General features: G+C 29.5%; 2 protein-coding genes across 4 annotated transcripts in view; both read left to right on the forward strand.

Moving 5' to 3' along the window:
* LOC412810 (V-type proton ATPase 116 kDa subunit a) overlaps window positions 1–13,929 on the forward strand; it is a 34,576-nt gene extending 20,647 nt beyond the window's left edge. Inside the window, exons 2-14 of one of the 3 annotated variants that reach the window (XM_006565470.3) lie at window positions 5,154–5,294; window positions 6,140–6,319; window positions 7,352–7,480; window positions 7,558–7,673; window positions 8,328–8,454; window positions 9,915–10,091; window positions 10,298–10,510; window positions 10,800–11,013; window positions 11,252–11,675; window positions 12,019–12,146; window positions 12,236–12,468; window positions 12,746–13,134; window positions 13,703–13,799. In XM_006565470.3, the coding sequence (XP_006565533.1) occupies window positions 5,178–5,294; window positions 6,140–6,319; window positions 7,352–7,480; window positions 7,558–7,673; window positions 8,328–8,454; window positions 9,915–10,091; window positions 10,298–10,510; window positions 10,800–11,013; window positions 11,252–11,675; window positions 12,019–12,146; window positions 12,236–12,468; window positions 12,746–13,134; window positions 13,703–13,799 (2,544 nt within the window). In that variant the 5' untranslated portion in view covers window positions 5,154–5,177. Of the gene's footprint in view, window positions 1–5,153; window positions 5,295–6,139; window positions 6,320–7,351; window positions 7,481–7,557; window positions 7,674–8,327; window positions 8,455–9,914; window positions 10,092–10,297; window positions 10,511–10,799; window positions 11,014–11,251; window positions 11,676–12,018; window positions 12,147–12,235; window positions 12,469–12,745; window positions 13,135–13,702 lie in introns of all 3 variants that reach the window. The other 2 variants (XM_016913023.2, XM_016913024.2) reach the window with 2 other exon arrangements.
* A 1,947-nt stretch (window positions 13,930–15,876) lies between these two features.
* Window positions 15,877–19,753, forward strand: part of LOC412808 (aminopeptidase Ey) — a 37,369-nt gene continuing 33,492 nt past the window's right edge. The window contains exon 1 of the mRNA XM_006565475.3: window positions 15,877–15,995. The gene's annotated coding sequence lies outside the window, so the exon portion shown is untranslated. The remainder of the gene's footprint in view (window positions 15,996–19,753) is intronic.

Raw genomic sequence — 19,753 nt, forward strand, 5'->3', positions numbered from 1 at the left:
ATCCAAGAATATTATTATCTTAGATTCAATGCATTCAATCTTTCATCAATCAAATCCAATTATATCAAATTTCTTAATCATTCAATGTTGTATGGTTATAAAAATACGAGTGCAAATTCGATGTTATACTTATTAATTATTACAAGAAATGAATGAACGAAACGAGGAGGAAATGCAACAAGGTGTTAAAAAAAAATTTCTCGTTTCGGAATTAAGTGGGATCGTTAGGGCGGCGTTCACGAGGAATTCAAGCCCCGATGCTTTCCCACAGTTTATATAGGAAATGTACGCTCGTTCTGCTAATTGACGGTCAAACACGTTTTAGCACGCAATCGCCGTGTTTTAAAGCCAGCTTTCGACGTTTTGTCCTCGATGTTTGCCCGTATCTACTGTTTTTCATTTGGAGGAACGCAAACGCGTTATAACGTTACGAATTTTAGAAACATTAAAATCGTGTCAAATTACTGTTTTTTAAATTCAATTCGATTTAAATTCTAATCGTCGTTAGGATGAAGAAACGATGACGAGTTCGAGAAAATATTCGATATTCAGAAGGCGAGGAGAATGGATTTCTTATTTGAACGTTGATAAAATTGAAGAGTATTTAAAAAAGGGGAAAAAGGGGACGATTATACGATCTGACATATCGTAATTAAGATATTGATTCGTAGAGAAAAATTGTAAATTCAAAATTTATAAAATTTATCGTAACTCGCGTTATAATTTTTATATGTTTCTTCCTCCCTGGCTGTTTGTTTTTCATTGTTGTTGAAAGAAATTATCAAATCGATAGTCGTATCGATGATAATGACGATGATGATCGCTATTGAATTACAAATATTTTGTAATAAGATAGTCATAACTCGGTCGCGATTACTCGACCGATGGAGCTGATTATCCGACGAAAGATAATCAGGCCTTGAGATAATAATTATTTAGAATACATAATCGAGATATATTTGTTCTTCCTCTTTATATAAATTAATAACTAATATATATAACTTAATAATTAAAATTTTCCCCTCCAAAAAATTATTCGCTAATTTGAAAAACCAAGCCGAAAGATTTTGGTCGATGACGATTCGTATTATTGCGAGTGTTTCCACTCGAAGCTGCGAACTTAAGTACCTTACACTTTGTGTGCTTGTGTGGATTGTACGTGCGCTTATCTGAAAAATCTGAATAGTCATCGTTCCATTTTCATTTTCCCTTTTCTTATCTTTTTTCTTTTTTCTTTCCATTCCATTGTTCTCCTTTTCCCTCTTGTTATCAAGTATATTGCGAGCTACTGTGTTGCGAAAATTCGAACGAAAGTCGGGTGTTTTTCCTATTATCACGAGCAAACACCGATCGAGATTATTCGTAACAATTACTCGGGATACGTAGTAGATATGTTTTTATCGCGTACGATCAATTAATATCAGACGTTTCTCTGCCAATTTATTGGAGATCTAATGATACACGTATCATCGAGAATTTTTCTTTTTCGAAAGAAGCCCGTTTTTCTCTCTTATTAGATCTTTAGATTTGAATTTCGCGCCAAAAGTTCTCTTTTGTAAATCCATCCTTTTATTTATCATCTATCAACAATTCTTTCTATTTTATTTTCTATTATTATTGTTACTTTTTTATACGAGAATCAAGAGCATTTTATAACCAAAAAATACTTCTATTTAGAGTAAAATTAAAAATTATTTATTATCTTCCCTTTAAGAAATCTTCAAATCTCTATTCTCATTGAATTATTATATTTTTCTTAATTTATATTCCATTATATTCAAAAATAAAATAAAACTAAGAAAAGAAGATAAAAATATTCAGAATTGCTAATAATTTTATTTTGTCCATATATGTATATACAAGTAATTTTGATACATTAGAAACCCACCACACATCCCTCGTTGTTTTAAGGGTTAATTAAATACGAAGTTATACTAGATTCGTGTTATTTTAATATTTGCGCTCGAGCAAGAAAATGATGAAAGGGAATTATGCTAGGAATCTAACCTCTCTAGACTGTATAATTTAAAACCGTGTGTATCGATGCGACATTTGTATGTACTTAAGAAACGTTTTACTTATCTTCGAACTTAACTTCTTCTATCTCGGTATCTCGGTTCCTTTATACAAGACCGAAGCGGTAAAGAATTCCGGCCCTCGATAAGATTGCATTACCTGGCTGATTGCATATATCTAATATAATACGCGCCACAAATTTTCTGTTCCTACGTCTTACTATTCTACGTTAATTATCTTCATTATCACTTTTTCGAAAGTCACTTTTATCTCAAAAAAAAAATTAAATAATTTAATTATCTATGGAAACCAACATAACTATATCTTTGTATTATTAAAATTGACTTTATGTATGAAAATATAATATAAAAATACTATTTGTCGATTTAATTGAAGAGTTTTGGAAAAAATGTTACGAGATAAAATTATTAATCCAACTTTAATCCTTGATAATAGATTTAATAATTAAAAATTATCTATTTCATTAATCGTATGTTGTGTATTGATTACGACATTCGAATTATATGAAGAATATTAAAGAAAAGTAAATGTTATTATTGTATTTTCAATATGTATAGAAAAGTTGAATGATCAAGTATATTTTATATATCTTTTTGAAGATATAGTTCGAATGGTTTCGTTCTAGAAACGAATGAAACGTGTCATTTTTTTTTAAATTGCGAATCTTCTTAAAAAGTCTCAATATGTATGGATTGTGTGTACATTCGTGATACGGATCGCTCACCACTGAAATTTCTCTCTGTTCATAGAATACAAAGTATCTTATAAAGTTAATATGAAAGTGTTACGCGATATCATTATTATTATCGTTCCGTGATAAGATCACGTTTCGTCGCAAGAAGTTTCATTGGAGAACGTTTCATCTTTTTATCTATATAATAATATTTATAATGAAAACTCGATCATCGTTAATATATCGTGTTAAATTTTTAACGACTTATCTCGCCTCGATTGAAACAATATTCTTATATAAATTTTCAAATTTTCTTAAAAAGAATTAACAAATATATTCGATTAGCATCGGAATATATGAATAAGCTTGATGTGTGATAATGATTCACGAAGAATGGAAGGTTGTGTGAATGGAATTCTTTTCATGAAAAATTGTAACAAGTGTTTCGACAGTAATGTAAATTAGATATATATTATTATACATATAATTATACAATGTATTAAATTTCGTTAAATAGTCAAGTCTTTAAGGAATATGAGCCTTGTTAGCACAGACATAGTTTATAACAATTTGTCTTAAGAAAAAAATAATAAGTAGGTTCTTTTTAAAAATAATTCTTTACATAACACGATATAAAAATAACTTTGAAAGTAAAATTTTAGTTGGTATAAACTGTTAGATGAATTTCTGATATAATGAAAAATAAGGTATTGAAATAAATTTTAAATTAAAAATCAAAGATTATTTTTTCCAAGGTATTTTTGACTTTTTTTTTTTATTTTAGATTCACTCTTTATCTTCGCCAAAGTGTTTAACATCGATCAATTGTCGACGCAAAAAGATTTTCCATTTACTATATTTACATTAACAAAATATCTTTTTTTTTTTTACGTGGTGACAGATAGATAATCAATCTATTAATCAATCATATTTTATGATAAATAGATTCCATCCGTTTCAATCAGATTGATCGATAGAAATTATATCAGATTATCAAAGTTCCACTCATGTTTTGGTAAATTATCAAGATAAATTATTAATTAAAAATTTTTTTTACAACTCGATACCAATATATTAATTTTGATATGATATTTAGTGGAATGGATGTAATTTTAATCGTGAAATCTCTAGCAGAAATTATCCAACGCAGAATTGAGGATTACACCTGTGTTTGATAGTAATTTAACGAGATTAGCCACGAGAACGTAGTCGTAATTGATTTGGATTATGAAGATTACGATCACTTTGAACTTTATAACTTTATTGTTTTTCATTTCAAATTTTTGCGTCTCATGGTGAAGAATTATTTGGATTTATTTTTTTTTTTAAGAATCTTTCTCGTTATCAAAAATCGTATCGTTATCGTAATAAATTCTTCTCTTTTCGTCGATCCTCGTATCTGTCACGTATGTACCTGTACTTTGAAATTATTCTTCCAAAACATGTTGTCAATAACTTTTACGTAAACAATCTTGATTGTGGATAATCGAGGAATGTTATCATGTGAATAGTAAATTGATAAAAAGGATTAAAAAATAAGCAAGGAAAAGTGGACAGAAGAGACAATATGTGTATATGGTTGGGATATTGGAAGAGAAAATATCTATGAATAAAAAAAAAATTTACGATAATTAATATGCATGGTGTTGCATTTGATATATGATGATCGACAGATAATGATAAGTTATTTTTCTTATCAATGAGTGACGTTATCAAATTGAAATGAATTCTTGAGAATTCTTAGATTTCACTCGTAAGCGATTTTCAAAGGATTAAATCAGAATTAATTTAGAATTAATAATATTTATGTCAATTTGATTCGATTGCATATTGATTATATACAAAAGTGTAGATCGTACATCTTCACAAAAATAAATATAAACTTGTATTCCAAATTTAATCTGATGTAACCTTACGTGTAATTTATGTTTTCTCTTGCACTAACTTTCTCTTATTTAACATTAATTAGGAAGTTATTGGTTCACCTTTAGAAATTCTCACTTCTACATATGCATATGTATATCTGTATGGTCATAATTGGTTGGTTATTATAGTCCTATTAGCATTCGTGTTTTTTTTTTAAAAATTATTCAATTTTTCTAATTTTCACTTTTTACACGTTCTACAATATTATATTCTCTATATCAGTTTTTTAAACGATATCTCTATTTTTTAACAATTTTTATTTATACGTTTCAAATAAATTCATGAATTTGGTATCAAAAAAAGATTAAAAGATTTCTCCAAATGCCAATTTTTTATTATTATTAAAAATCGATGTAAAATAGTAGAATGTGAGTAAATCTCCTTACATTAACGAATGCAAATTACTTCAAGTTTTAAATAATAATCATTCAATTATCGTGCAACTTTTTCCAAAATTTTGCGTCAAAAGTTTCCATTATACCTTAATAATAACAATTATTCCTTGTTTTCGTTGCAGGACAAAACGTAACTCGCCTTCAGAATGGGGGCGATGTTCAGGAGCGAGCAGATGGCGCTCTGCCAGCTGTTCATTCAGCCAGAGGCGGCCTATCTTTCTGTTTCCGAGCTTGGAGAAACGGGCACGGTGCAGTTTCGTGATGTAAGTTATTATTGTAATCTTTTTCCATATTCCCTGATATATCTACAATCTTTGCGAATGCACATAAGACATAATTATTGCAATTATTTCGAACTCGAAAGATGTCGGCCTTGTAGTTGCCATCATGTTTGACTGCTTATTATTAGAAATGATATGTCTAGGATAAAAGATAGGTGAATGTAAAAGATAAAATGCAATTTTGAAAGCTGTTTATTAATAATTTTTTACTTTTACGATATAATTTTATACTTTAAATAATTGTTAATAGATTTCTATGCAAAATTTTCACTTGAACCAAAGAAATGAAATTTGTACAACTGCTTAATTAAATATATTTCTCTAACTTTCTTAAACAATTCTTGTAGTACATTACTTTTTATTTTCAAAAAAAAGGAAAAAATACGTTAATAATTGAAAAGAAAAGAAAAATTTATCCTTAAAATATTTGTCCCTGAAAAATAAATATACTTAGATACATCTTAGCTCCTACGTGTTTCAATTGAATTGTAAAGCAAAAAAAGGTTCCACAGTTTCCTTGAAAGTTAGTTCGCGTGGTGGTATCTGGCCTAGAAATTATCATTAATGCCCATGACATAACAACTGATATAAGCGATTTTATGCGTGTCGGGTTCATACGCGGCCTTAACGCATCCCCGATCGTGAATTACGATGAATCATTCCCATTGATTCGAATCGACTGTTCAAGGCTTTCGAGTATTATATTGTAAGCTCGAGAATCGGTTATATTATTATTTATTTCCGAGATTCAATTTCCAGGAGAAGAGCGAAAAGATCCGTTTAACGATCTTCTTTTTTTTTTCATTTTATTGTCGATTCGTTCGTAGCTCAACGGGGATGTGAATTATTTTCAACGGAAGTTCGTGAACGAGGTGCGTCGATGCGACGAGATGGAGAGGAAACTTCGATACATCGAGGCCGAGGTGAGGAAAGACGGAGTGCCGATCGTCGACAATCTCACGGAACTACCACGGGCACCGAATCCACGCATGATCATAGATCTCGAGGTAACGGATCTCTTTATTTATTTCACGTTCCATTTTTATTATTTTAAAGTATTAAAGCGTGTTAGTTTAATCTTAACTTGTTTCGTAATATTCATACTATTGATTTATATCGAATTGAAAGAATTTCAAAGGATAAAAATGTTATTATTATTTCTTTTCTATTTCACGTTCCATTTTTATTATTTTAGAGTATTAAAGTGTATTAATCTTAACTTGTAATATTCATACTGTTGATTTATATCGAATTGAAAGAGTAAGAGTTTCAAAGGATGAAAATGTTATTATTATTCCTCTTCTATTTCACGTTCCATTTTTATTATTTTAGAGTATTAAAATGTATTAATCTTAACTTGTAATATTATTCCATTTTTATTATTTTAGAGTATTAAAATGTATTAATCTTAACTTGTAATATTCATACTGTTGATTTATATCGAATTGAAAGCATAAGAATTTCAAAGGATGAAAATATTATTCCTCTTCTATTTCTTCGTTCCATTTTTATTATTTTAAAGTATTAAAGTGTGTTAATTTAATCTTAACTTGTTTCGTAATATTCATACTATTGATTTATATCGAATTGAAAGCGTAAGAATTTCAAAGGATGAAAATTATTATTCCTCTTCTATTTCACGTTCCATTTTTATTATTTTAAAGTATTAAAGTATGTTAGTTTAATCTTAACTTGTTTCGTAATATTCATACTATTGATTTATATCGAATTGAAAGAATTTCAAAGGATGAAAATGTTATTATTATTCCTCTTCTATTTCACATTCCATTTTTATTATTTTAAAGTATTAAAGTGTGTTAGTTTAATCTTAACTTATTTCGTAATATTCATTTACTATTGATTTATCGAATTGAAAGAGTAAGAGTTTCAAAGGATGAAAATGTTATTATTATTAATTAAAAAAAAAAAAAAGAAAATCCACTTTACTCATCAATAATAAGTCACTATTCATAGATTCGTGTATACAAAGTGAAGTCCAAGAAATAGGTGAGATTGAGATATGGTTGTGGTGGTTTCAGGCCCATCTCGAGGAAACGGAGAACGACATATTAGAGCTGAGCCAAAACGCGGTGAACCTGAAGAGTAACTACCTCGAGTTGACGGAATTACGGCATGTGCTCGAGAAGACCCAAGTATTTTTCACGGAGGTAGCTAAAGTAGTTCAGCAGCTTTTGCTCATAGCGTCGTCCTCCTTCGTGTAATCGATGTTACCGTTCTGTCGAAGAATCAAGATTCGTATCTTCTTCTATATCAACAGGAAGAGGCCAATGACTCGATCACCAGGACGCTAATAAACGAGGAACCACAGAATCCGAACACGACGATTAGGGGACGTCTTGAGTATGTTTTATGATATGAAATACGCGGGAATTACACGCGTATTTATATGAAAATTTATAATTTCATAAAAAAAAAAAAAAAAAGAAAAAGATAAACCAAAAATCGTGGAATCTGTGGAATTGAAAATGGAGTTTTTAATTCTTCGGGAAGAGGTCCGGTTTTATTGCAAATCCAGGAGTTGGCCGAGTTAATCCTTGAAACGTGCGATAACGTTTAGATCCACTGTCCCTCTATCTTTTCAGAGATACGAGATATTCCTTTATAATAGCCAAATAATCTGGTATATTCTTTTTTCTCATAATTAAATTGAAAATCTATTTTCTCAAATTGTTAAATCTATTTAAAATAATTTAAAACAATTCGATTCTTCTTACTGAGGTTGCTTTTTCAATAAGAAAAATAGGAGATCTCGATTTTATTTATTTATTTATTGTAAATTTTATCACATTCAAACTTTTATATATTTTGATGACAGTTGTCCAATTCTGTTTATTCTCTTTGTATAAAATGATACTTTTTTATATATCATTTTTAAAAATGATTATTGAATTTGATATTCTTCAAGATTATTATATATTAATTTAACCGAGAATGTTTCCTTTCTTTTTTTTTTTTAAACCTTTTGCTTTATCAGATGAAATTTTATTTTTGTAGATTCGTCGCTGGGGTAATAAACCGGGAACGAGTACCAGCTTTCGAGAGAATGTTGTGGCGAATATCCCGTGGAAACGTGTTCCTGCGCCAGGCCGAGCTTGACAAGCCGCTAGAAGATCCAGCTACTGTTAGTTTACTTCCTATCTTTTTTTTTCTATCTACTTTATTTTTAAACTAAACTAAAAGAAAAGAAAAAACAAACATTAATCGATTTTTTCTTGTCTAGCTTATCAGAATATAAAAATTGCATAGATTTAATTTTATTAATCTATTTTTGTTGTGTCTGTTTTCTCACTATTTCTTATATCTATCTTTAAAATAACATACACAAGGATTCGAAGAATTTGGTAAGATATTAATCTTAATATTATGATCTTTAGTGTTAATATTATTGTTAGATGTTAAGTAGAATTTTAATTTTTAATTTCGTTCGTGATTAATTCTTTTTTTTCAAAGAATTCAGTGATTATTTGTTAGATTCCTTATTCTGTAGATTTTTCTTGTTCTTTGTTTTCTCAAAATTCAAAAGAATCTCGTATTAAAATATGATATGAATTTAGATTTAAAAATTCGATTTTAAAATAATTTTTAAACGCATCTTTAAACCGATTTCTATGAATTTTCTAATATCTTAATCTCTCTTTTATTTTTATTTCTTTTTTATATGCTATTTTTCTAATATTATCATTACATTGATTAGGAACATATGTATGTTTATTATCTTTCTTTATCTCTATTTTTTTTTTTATTAAGGAACAACTTTCTATAAGATTTAATTGCGTAGTATAAACGTTATCATTTTACATCGTTTTAATAAAAAACGAAAAGGAAAGTCAGATAAACAGGATTTAGTAAAAAAGTGAACGACATTACTACAATCAATGTTCACAAGCATAAATATAATAAATAATGATTTGCTTGATTTAGAATTTTTAAATTAATTTAAATCAATTTTTCACAGTAGATTTTAAAATTTTAAAACTTTACCGAATAATCTTATTTTTTTATTTACAAAGAATCATACTTATTTAAATGTATCGAACTTATTTTTCTTTGTCTCGATTAGATTATTGAAATTAAGAAGATATTTATAATAAACCACTATAATTCCAAAGGTAATAAATCCCGATCAATCGATAAAAAAAAACCATTAGAAAATTTTACCTTTGAAAATCCTTTCTCATCTTATCTCGATACTAATTCCGCAGATATCGTCGTTCAATTTTTAATCAAATTTTTACTGTTGCTTATCCCAAAGTCGAGACAAGCGACAGACGCGATCCTTGTATAATTCCAAGGAAAAAATCAACGAGTGACAAATATTTATCTTCGTTCATAATCTGTTGTTAAAAAGTTTAAATTTTGAGTCTTTGTATCTGGACGATCGATTGAAATATATATATATATATATAAGGATGAGATAGAAAGGAATCTTCGGATGGCACGATTTCCTCCATTTCTCGAATTCTAGATTTTCACGACAAAATTTTCTTCCTTTCTTCCCCCACTTTTTTTTTTTTTTCGTAAACGAAATACCGATATGTTACGTTTGATCTCTTGTTGGATAAGTTTTGCGGATTGTTTTAGGGCAATCAGATATTTAAAACGGTGTTCGTCGCATTTTTCCAAGGAGAACAGCTGAAGAGCCGAATAAGAAAAGTGTGCACCGGTTTCCACGCCTCTTTGTATCCATGCCCGCATAGCCACGCGGAACGTCAAGAAATGGTCAAAGGCGTTCGAACGAGACTGGAAGATTTGAACTTGGTGAGAAAGAGTTTCTTCTTCCTTGTTACTTCCTTCTTTTTATTGATGATGCTTATTGAAGAAAATGATAAAAAAAATTATATACAAAAATCATTTCAGTTTCATTTTCATTTTCACTTTGTACATTTGTTTCTTGATTATCTAAACGGATCAGTTATTGAACAATAGTCATTGAGATGATCTCTCCTCTCTTCTTCACTTTTCAGGTTTTGAATCAAACGCACGATCACCGCCAACGCGTTTTACACAACGTGGCCAAGGAATTGCCGAATTGGGCGATCATGGTTCGAAAGATGAAGGCGATTTATCACACGATGAATCTGTTCAACGTTGACGTAACGAAAAAGTGCCTTATAGGGGAGTGTTGGGTACCTGTATCGGATCTTACCATCGTCAGAGACTGCCTTAACGAAGGATCGGTTGGTTCTTCAAATTTCACTTTCCTTTTTTCTTTTATTTTATTATAACGATACATAACGTATCTACTAATATATGTAACTTAACAGCAATGATTAAAAGATAATTATATTTTATAAAATTTTGTTTCCCATAGATTACATTAAAAAAGGTGTGATTTTTAGTCTAACTTTTTAGTCCAAAAAAAAAAGCGAATAGTTGATTTTAAATCTTGAAAGATTCCTTTAGCTTCCTCTTTTTCGAAGACGAAGAAAATAGAAAGTCAAAAATTAATATTTCTGTTTTCTTTAGCGTCTCTGCGGTAGCTCGATACCATCTTTCCTCAATGTCATCTACACGAACGAAAACCCGCCGACGTTTAACAGGACGAACAAGTTCACCAGAGGTTTTCAAAACTTGATCGACGCGTATGGCGTGGCGTCGTACCGCGAGGCTAATCCAGCCCTTTATACGATTATCACCTTCCCCTTTCTATTCAGCATCATGTTCGGCGATTTTGGACATGGTAAGTGAACAATAATTTCTTTTCTTTCCAATTTACCATTCTTTATTTACCAAAATTAAAGCATAACATTATTTAGTAACAGAAATTGGATACAATAATCAAAATTCTTAATCTTTAAGTGAAATAATTAAAAGAATAAATAAATTACTAATTTTCATAAGTATTTTTAAGGACTAATTATTAGTCCTCGTTTACTCCTGAATTATCATATTTATTATATGCGTGATTATTTGTTTAGGTATAATTATGACTCTGTTCGCTCTGTTTATGATCGTGAAGGAGAAGAAGTTTATGGCTGAAAAAACAACGAACGAAATTTGGAATATATTTTTCGCCGGCCGTTACATTATTCTTCTCATGGGTTTGTTTTCCATTTACACTGGCATCATCTATAATGACGTATTCTCAAGATCAATAAACATATTCGGGTCTAGTTGGGACATACGGTTCGACAATAAAACAATCATGATTAATGAGCTTATGGAATTGGACCCGGCTAAAAATGATTACAAACAATACCCTTATCCGTTGGGTATGGATCCAGTTTGGGTGCTTGCCGAGAACAAGATCATATTCTTGAATTCGTACAAAATGAAGCTGTCCATCATCTTCGGCGTCGTCCATATGATATTCGGCGTGTTCATGAGTACCATTAATATTATGTAGGTTTTTGAAAAAACGTATAACTTCAATCTGTATTGATACAAACTCTGCTCTCATTATCATTTTTCCCCCCCCTCCCTATGAATCGAGATAAATTATTGAATTGAATATAAGAAGGATTGTATTCTTATTGTATTTTTTTTTTCTTGGAATCAAGAAGCAACGTTTGGACGATCAAAGAATGGTTCTCTTTTGAAAAATTGTATGAGATTTTATGATTACTTTTCGATACAATCCTTTTTTTTCTTATTCATTCGTTCAACTCCTCTCTTTTCATCTTTTCAATCATTCGTTCGATACAATTTTGTTGATAAAAAAATAATATTCTATATTTCTCTGTAGACATTTCAAGAAATACTCGAGCCTTTTCTTAGAATTCTTGCCACAACTGCTTTTCCTTGTTGTATTATTTCTCTACCTGGTAGTCTTAATGTTTGTTAAATGGGTTTTATATAGCCCCACCTCGCCAGGTACGTATCCATAACCTCCAATGCGTTTGATCATTCCAATTTTTCCGTTTCCAGATGAAATTTAACGATATTTCACCATTGTTTTATAGACATGGCGTATACTCCTGGCTGTGCACCATCGATATTGATCACGTTTATTAATATGATACTGCGGGGTCACAGCCAAGTGCGCGAAGGTTGTTCAGAGTACATGTTTCCGGGCCAGACCACTATTCAGCTTGCTTGCGTCATAATCGCAGCCCTATGCGTGCCCGTCATGCTGTTTGGGAAACCGCTTTTTTTCTTATTGCACAAAAAGAACGCACAGCCGGGAAAAGTCCTGGTAAATAATTCTCTCGACTTTCTACTCGTTGTTCCTCGCACTTTCGAAACGAGTGAAAAACGATAAATAATATAAATTCGAAGCATTAAAAAAAAGAATAATAAATATATCTTTAAATATTTGTTATTAGATTTTTCATACGCGATACAAAGATTTCTATCGTAAAAAATTTAATCTTTATTTTATTTTTCTAAATTTAAATTTTATCATAAAAAATTTTTCTTCGTCGATTAATTTTTTCCCCCTTCTCCCATTCCTTCATTCATTCGTGTTTCAGAGCGATGGGATCGCGTCCCAAGATATTGAATTGCAAGCTAAAGGGTTGCAAAACAACCCGTCGACCAGCGACGCAACCGATGAACACGAGGACGAGTCGTTCGGTGAAGTAATGATACACCAGGCGATTCACACTATAGAGTACGTTCTCTCAACGATATCACACACTGCCTCTTACCTACGTTTGTGGGCTTTGTCGTTGGCCCACGGACAACTTTCCGAAGTTTTGTGGTCGATGGTGCTGCGCAAGGGTTTACTCGCTGCCGAGGGTAATTACGTGTCGGCCATCATGTTATTCTTCGTGTTCGCCGCATGGGCCTCTTTCACCGTTGCCATTCTTGTCATGATGGAAGGCCTGTCTGCCTTCCTTCACACACTTCGACTTCACTGGTACGTAGAAAAAAATAAATTAAACACGAATATGATTATAGAATAGAACGATTTTTATTTTTTATTTTGCATGGAATAATTGTATAATGGGGAAGGAGGTGATTTTGTATTTGTCAATTGTTTTGCAAGTGGACAAAGGAAGTTAATTTTTCCAGAATTAATGTAGATATTAATATTAAATTAAATGGATCGTAAGAAATTTTTTTTGAATAGAATAATATTTGTTATTGATTTTTTTTTTTAATATCTGTCGTCAAACGTAATAAAGGTTGTTTGAAATATTCTTGTTTATTCTATATCGTTACTATATGGCAAAAAATAAAAGAGAGTTATTTGTTTTACTTACTTTTCTCGACATATTAAAATAATATTAATTTTGAACGAAATGGAAGTAATTATGCAATATTAATATTTTTATATGGATATAACAGTAGATGTGGAATGAGGGAGAAAAATTTTATTTTATTATAAATATCGTAATATTTTTATTTCAAAATTTCCAGGAAGGTTTATCTATATTGTTTATCTTTTATAAATATTTTTCACTCGTTTCCTTCTCTTCTTCCAGGGTGGAGTTTATGAGCAAATTCTACGATGGCCAAGGTTATCCCTTTCAACCATTTTGTTTTAAATCTATTCTAGACGCCGAAGATTCCGAAGACTAGACTACTGCTGTGATCCTCAGCAATAATTATAATTAGATATATTCTATCGTGTTAAACGGAAAGACTTGTTTTTATTTTATAAACAAATATTAACAAATATCGAACGAATATTATATACATTGGAAAAGGATATGTTTTTTGAACATTTTTAAACTAAGTATTTTTGACGAAAAAAAAAAAAAATTTCTTTACACTTAACCAGATTGTGCTTATATATAAAAATATCATTGCAAGAGAAATTTTTTAATCCAACATATTTGTATCCTTTTTAATTCAAACGAGATAAATTGTTAGATAATCGTTAGGTTAACAATATTCAATGTGTCTCGTATCGATTATAGAAATTTATAAATACGATAAGCTTTCGATTCTTTTTAGAAATATATTCTTTTTTCGAAATTTTTATGTAAATGATAGAACGAAACGTTAAGAAATAATAAAAGTGTTTTTTAAACAAATATAACGTTTCTTTAAAAATTATATGAGAAATATTTATTAGTTAATCAATTTCCAGTGTTTTTTTTTTCATTTTAAAGTAAAGAATACTATCCAAAAATTTGATAAAATTATATTTGAATACGAAATAATTTCTACTTTTTTTTCTAAAAAAGATTATACAATATATAATGACTATTTTTCTTATAATTTTCTTCAACGCGATTGAAGGCACATGAAAATTGTAAACCAGATAAAACTAGTAAACTCCCCGAATTAAGAATATTATTCTCTGGATTTGTTTTACATTAAACGAACATATCGTCGATAAGTACACATCTCGTTCATTCCATTCTTCATTGTCGAAATGTGACACTACTACTACGATAAAAAGTATAATATGATAATTTACCATATTATATTTGCATATTATTATTACTAGGGATTATACTAGAGAGAAGGAGAGGAAAGAAAATAGAGGAGGGGAAAAATAGAAATTTGAGATGGATGGCGGGAATGTACATTCTATGTTACTAGAGTACAAATTATCGAAAGTGATTGCGAAAAGTATTCATCTTGAAGCTCTAATAAGAAGTGGTGTCGTTAGAGATGTATCCAATATAGATATTAATGTAATATCTGAAAACAGTGCGATGCAAATATATATAAAAATATATTTTACCAATATCTTCACTGTTGCATTGATTTAACTTTTTCTGCTATTTCCTGCTCACACGTAAAAACTATCCAAAAAAAAAAACTTTCAATAAATATGGAAAAATTCGAAAAATGGGAATTATATTGATACGTTATTATATTATTTATAAATGTAATGAAAGAATGTTTGTTTGTTAAATTTATATAACAAGATTTACAATTTTCAGAAATTGAAGAATAGATGTTAATATTTAGAACCAATTAATAGGAGTTTGAATATATTATTTTCATCGAGAATGTATTATTTTTTTTTTTTTTTTTTTTTAGTTTTTAGAAACATTCAAGCTTCGATGCTTTTAACCCTCCAATCATTCACCCCAGATTCTTTGATACGCACCCTTTCTGTACACTTGAAGGGTTGCTAATGAAACCAGATGCTCGAAGGTTGCAGTTCAACCAATAGATAATCAAACGTATGCATTTTTCAGATTCCAATTTTTCTCATTTTTTAATCAACAGCTTCTATTTCGAGAACTCGTTTAAACAGATAAAGATCATTTCGGATTGTACTTCTTTTTGTATAAAATTTCCTAAGGTTATTCCTCTGTCTTTATTTTAATATTCTAGAGACAAAACGTCTCATCTTCCTTATCTTTTCCATTTCATTCATTTTAAATCACGAAAACAAAAAAAAAGTCATCTCATTCATTCTCCTCATTGTATTACGAAATTCATCATATTATATTACATCATGAAATTTCGATCGAATTATAAAATTCCAAATGTATCTCGAAGATCCTCTACCAGAGAAAAAGTCTCACCTGTCCACTTCGTTCTTTTCCACTCGTTGCCGCGCTCGATTGATCAGGGCGAAATTTTGAACGGCTCCTCTCGGTGGAAGGAAGCAACAGAGAAGAGGAGGACTTGCCATCGGCACGGAAGAAGCCCGAGGGAGTTGCGCGCGCTTGTGCAACGATTTTCCGCACCTCAATCGGCGAGCGTACGCCGTTCAGTCGGTGTGACGCGTTCGTGAACGGTGCGCGGCCACCGCGCGCCTCTCATCCGCTTGGCGTGGCTCGACGCGTGTTTATCTCGACCACACAGGTGAGTATATGTACACCGTCACACGTGTGCACACGCACCATTTGATCCTCGCGAAATTTCATCGATCGGTTTCGTAATCCCGTTTCCCTACGCATTCTTCAATTTTCCATTTTACGAGGGTGGAATTAATTTTTGGCGCGAGTTTGCTGCGAGAGGCTCGAATTTTCGATGTGCAAACACTCTCAAAGAAATGGTTTTTGAACGCTTGTTTTCGTGCATTCGTAAATTTTTGTATATTGTGTCGTGGAGAAAATTTCTTCAATATCATTGAATTTATTGAAAAATTCTTCAAGAAATGGCGAAATCAAAATTGTTTTGTTTTTTTTTTCTTTGAAATATAATTTCACTTGAGATTATTTTTTTTTTTAGCAGGAAGGATGATACAGAAACTTGACCGGTATTAAAATTTTTCTCTATCTGCTGAAACGAATTGGACGAAAAGCAAATGAAATTTTAACCGTTGATTTCGCCCCCTTGAATTTTGCTGAAATAAATTGCATCGTGTAATTCGTTACGTTTCACGTATTCATAAAATTTCATTAAAAAGAGAAGGCTGGTGATACAATTTGTTAAAATGAATTTACATAAGTTATTTAGAATTTTGTTCGATTTGAATATTTTACATTGTTACATTTCATTTTGGAGGAAAGAATTTCATCGAATTAATTCGAATTTAGTAAGATTAATTTTTATATATATTCGAGAACGCGTCTAATTTTTAAATAAAGGAATCTGAGATTATTTTATCATATTAATAAGAGGAATATAAATAAAGATAGGATGAATATTAAATAGATTTTATTTTTAACGATCGGGATATATAAATATGTGATTTTAATTTCACACGGTATATACACGTATGGAATGACGCATATACACTTGCGAGTAAATAGAAATTTCTAAGTTTTGTTTAAGTTCTGTTTAATCAACGTGCCTCGCATAATTAGCACGATAACCTTCGAAACATATTGAGAATACAAATGAAATATGTTCTCCTTTAAACGAAATTTCACTTTAAAAATATCTCAACAATCGTTTAGTTATTTTTCATTACGCTATTATTTCTTAAAAATTATTAAGCATTAAAAATTTTAAACAATAAAATGGAACGGTTAAATATTTCTAGAAACTATAGATAATATTTTAATATTTTTAAAAGATAACGATAAAATTCTGATAATATTGAATAAACTAAAAATAGAACTTAACTTTTCAATATATTGAAATTTATTTATTAAAATTAGATAAAGAATTATTTTACAGACTGTTATAACACATTTACTTATTAAATTAACTAAAAGCACTTTGAAGCACACCATAAATATATAAAAAATAGAAATGACAATTTTTGAATTCTTTAAATAAATCAGATCCCAATTCCCAATACATTTATTAAAATTTCCAATGGATGAAAAATTTCCAATAGCGTGACGTTGAATATAAGATAATAAACGATGAATATAAGATAATTTTCATTCGAATCCTCCATTTTATTATAATACGATCAAAATTCGAAATAAATTCAGGGAAATATTATCAACGTTTGATATCGTGGACTTTGGGTCGTTCACCTTTAAACAGATACTCCGTCGTGAGATACTGGAGGATTTTCATATACAGGGTGTCAAAAATAATGGCACAGGAAGGCAGGAATTCCTATGTAAAGATTAATTCGAAAATTAATCGAAGCGAAAATTTCTCTTGCGCCTCTTCTTATTGAAAGGTTTCCAATAATCGGTATCACTTCCTGTACTGTTGCACAATATTTTTCGTCGCACCTTGTATGCGTGCAATGAGATTATACAGTTCGTAGACGCGAAGGAACAAGTTAGACTTCCTAACTTATCTACTTGTGCATTAAACGTACGTGGAGTTGATTATTTTCCTGCTTCAATTCTATCTATTCAAAAATCATCGATATACTATTAAAATTATTATTACTTTTAATTATAGTATTAATTATAATAAAATTAAAAGTATCGTTTCGATAAAATTATCAATATTATTTTTTTGAAATTTTATTATTAAAGCTAGATGAAATATTCTAGTTGAAAAATTAGTTGGGATGCAATGGAAATTTCTGTGGAAAATGGGGAAGCTTTTAAAACAAAAAAAGCTTCGATTTGTTTTTGTTTCCTGTGATAGTTACGAAGTCAACTATTTAATGAATAATAATAGAATCGTCAATTATTATTTTGTACAGTTACAATTGTGGTTTCGTTAAATCCTTTTTTTTTTTATCATTTAAATAACATCCGTGCAAAACAACTAGGAGAATGAAATTTCCACAATTTTCTACGAGTTTTACCGCGATAAAAAAAAGTTTACTTGTATTGTTCTTCATTGCGATGTCGTGTTGTTCTTACTAAGCTGTGAGAAGAAAATTATTCCTTTTTCCCTACCATTTTTTATTTCTTTTTAATAGTTCCAACGCGTGAAATTTCACTATAAAAAAAAAAAAAAGAAAGAAAGAAAGAAAAAGAAAGAAAGAAACTTTTTACTTTTATAAAGAATATTTTTCAAAGTTTTCATTCCTTTCCTTTTCTTTTTTTTTCAATAAATATTATTAAGATTTATTATTCTGACACGGAAAAAGGAAGGAAGAAGAAAATGGTATGGAAATATTTTTTTTTTACAGCTTGGATGCAGCGATTAATTTCGAATATCTCGTTATGGTAATTACACACGTATCTCGTATCTATCCTGTTTCATCACCAATGCGTGATGTATCCTAACATAAAATTGGCTTAATGTAACGCGAAGAAGTTTATAGTTACAATAAAATATGACAATGATGATTGGAGAGTAAAACTGAAACTTTAATGACTCAATGTGCTTGCATAAGCTGTCATTCTTTTATTAACTTAATTGTTGAATTAATTCATTGAAGTATAAATTCCATAATGTTTAAATTTTGATAATTTAATGAATTTTAGTTGAGTTATAAATCGGTAGATTAAAATTAGAAATAATTTGAAACATATTATATGAAATTTAAAAAAGTAAGAAATAAGCAAGAATATAATGTACGAAAGGAATAAATTACAAATTATTTAATTAAATTATTTGGTTTATTATGAAAAATTTAGAAGATTAATAAAAAGTATAAAAATTGTTTTAATTAAAAAAAAAAGTCTTTTCATTTGTTCTTCATGCGTGTTACTAAAATTTTTAATAACACAATGATGAGATAATAAAGTAATTAATTAAAATTTAATAACAGATAATGAAAGAATAATAAAAAGGAAATTAAGTTGGATATATTTAATCAAAGTATCACGTTCCAGTTGAAACAATAGGGCATATTTTATTGCATTTTTGAAGAGAAATTTTCAAATATTGCGTATAAAGATCTTTAATATAAATTTGTTGCGATGATGATCTTTCAATTTTTTTTATAATTTCAGAATACTTTTAACAGCAAGCTAGAATGATAAAATGATAAAATAATTTCAATTCTATCCTGTTAGTCAATTAAAATTTACATTTAACATGCAAAGTATTCTCACGAATATCGAAATCAATATTTTTATACAGACATCGTTCGTCGTGCATGGTGCAAGAAATAATTGGTGCGTGTAATGAAAAAATAATATAATATCGTTAAAAAGGAAGAATTTTTTAGCATCTTAATATACCACCAAAGGAATAAGCAGAAATAATTTTCTTCTCCAATCAATTGATTTCTGACATTTTTTTTGAAAAATAGAAAGAAAAATAATAATTCTCGATGAATGGAATTAATAATTCTATCGAAT

The sequence above is a fragment of the Apis mellifera genome, linkage group LG7, assembly GCF_003254395.2.
Source record: "Apis mellifera strain DH4 linkage group LG7, Amel_HAv3.1, whole genome shotgun sequence".
Taxonomy (NCBI): Eukaryota; Metazoa; Arthropoda; class Insecta; order Hymenoptera; family Apidae; genus Apis; species Apis mellifera.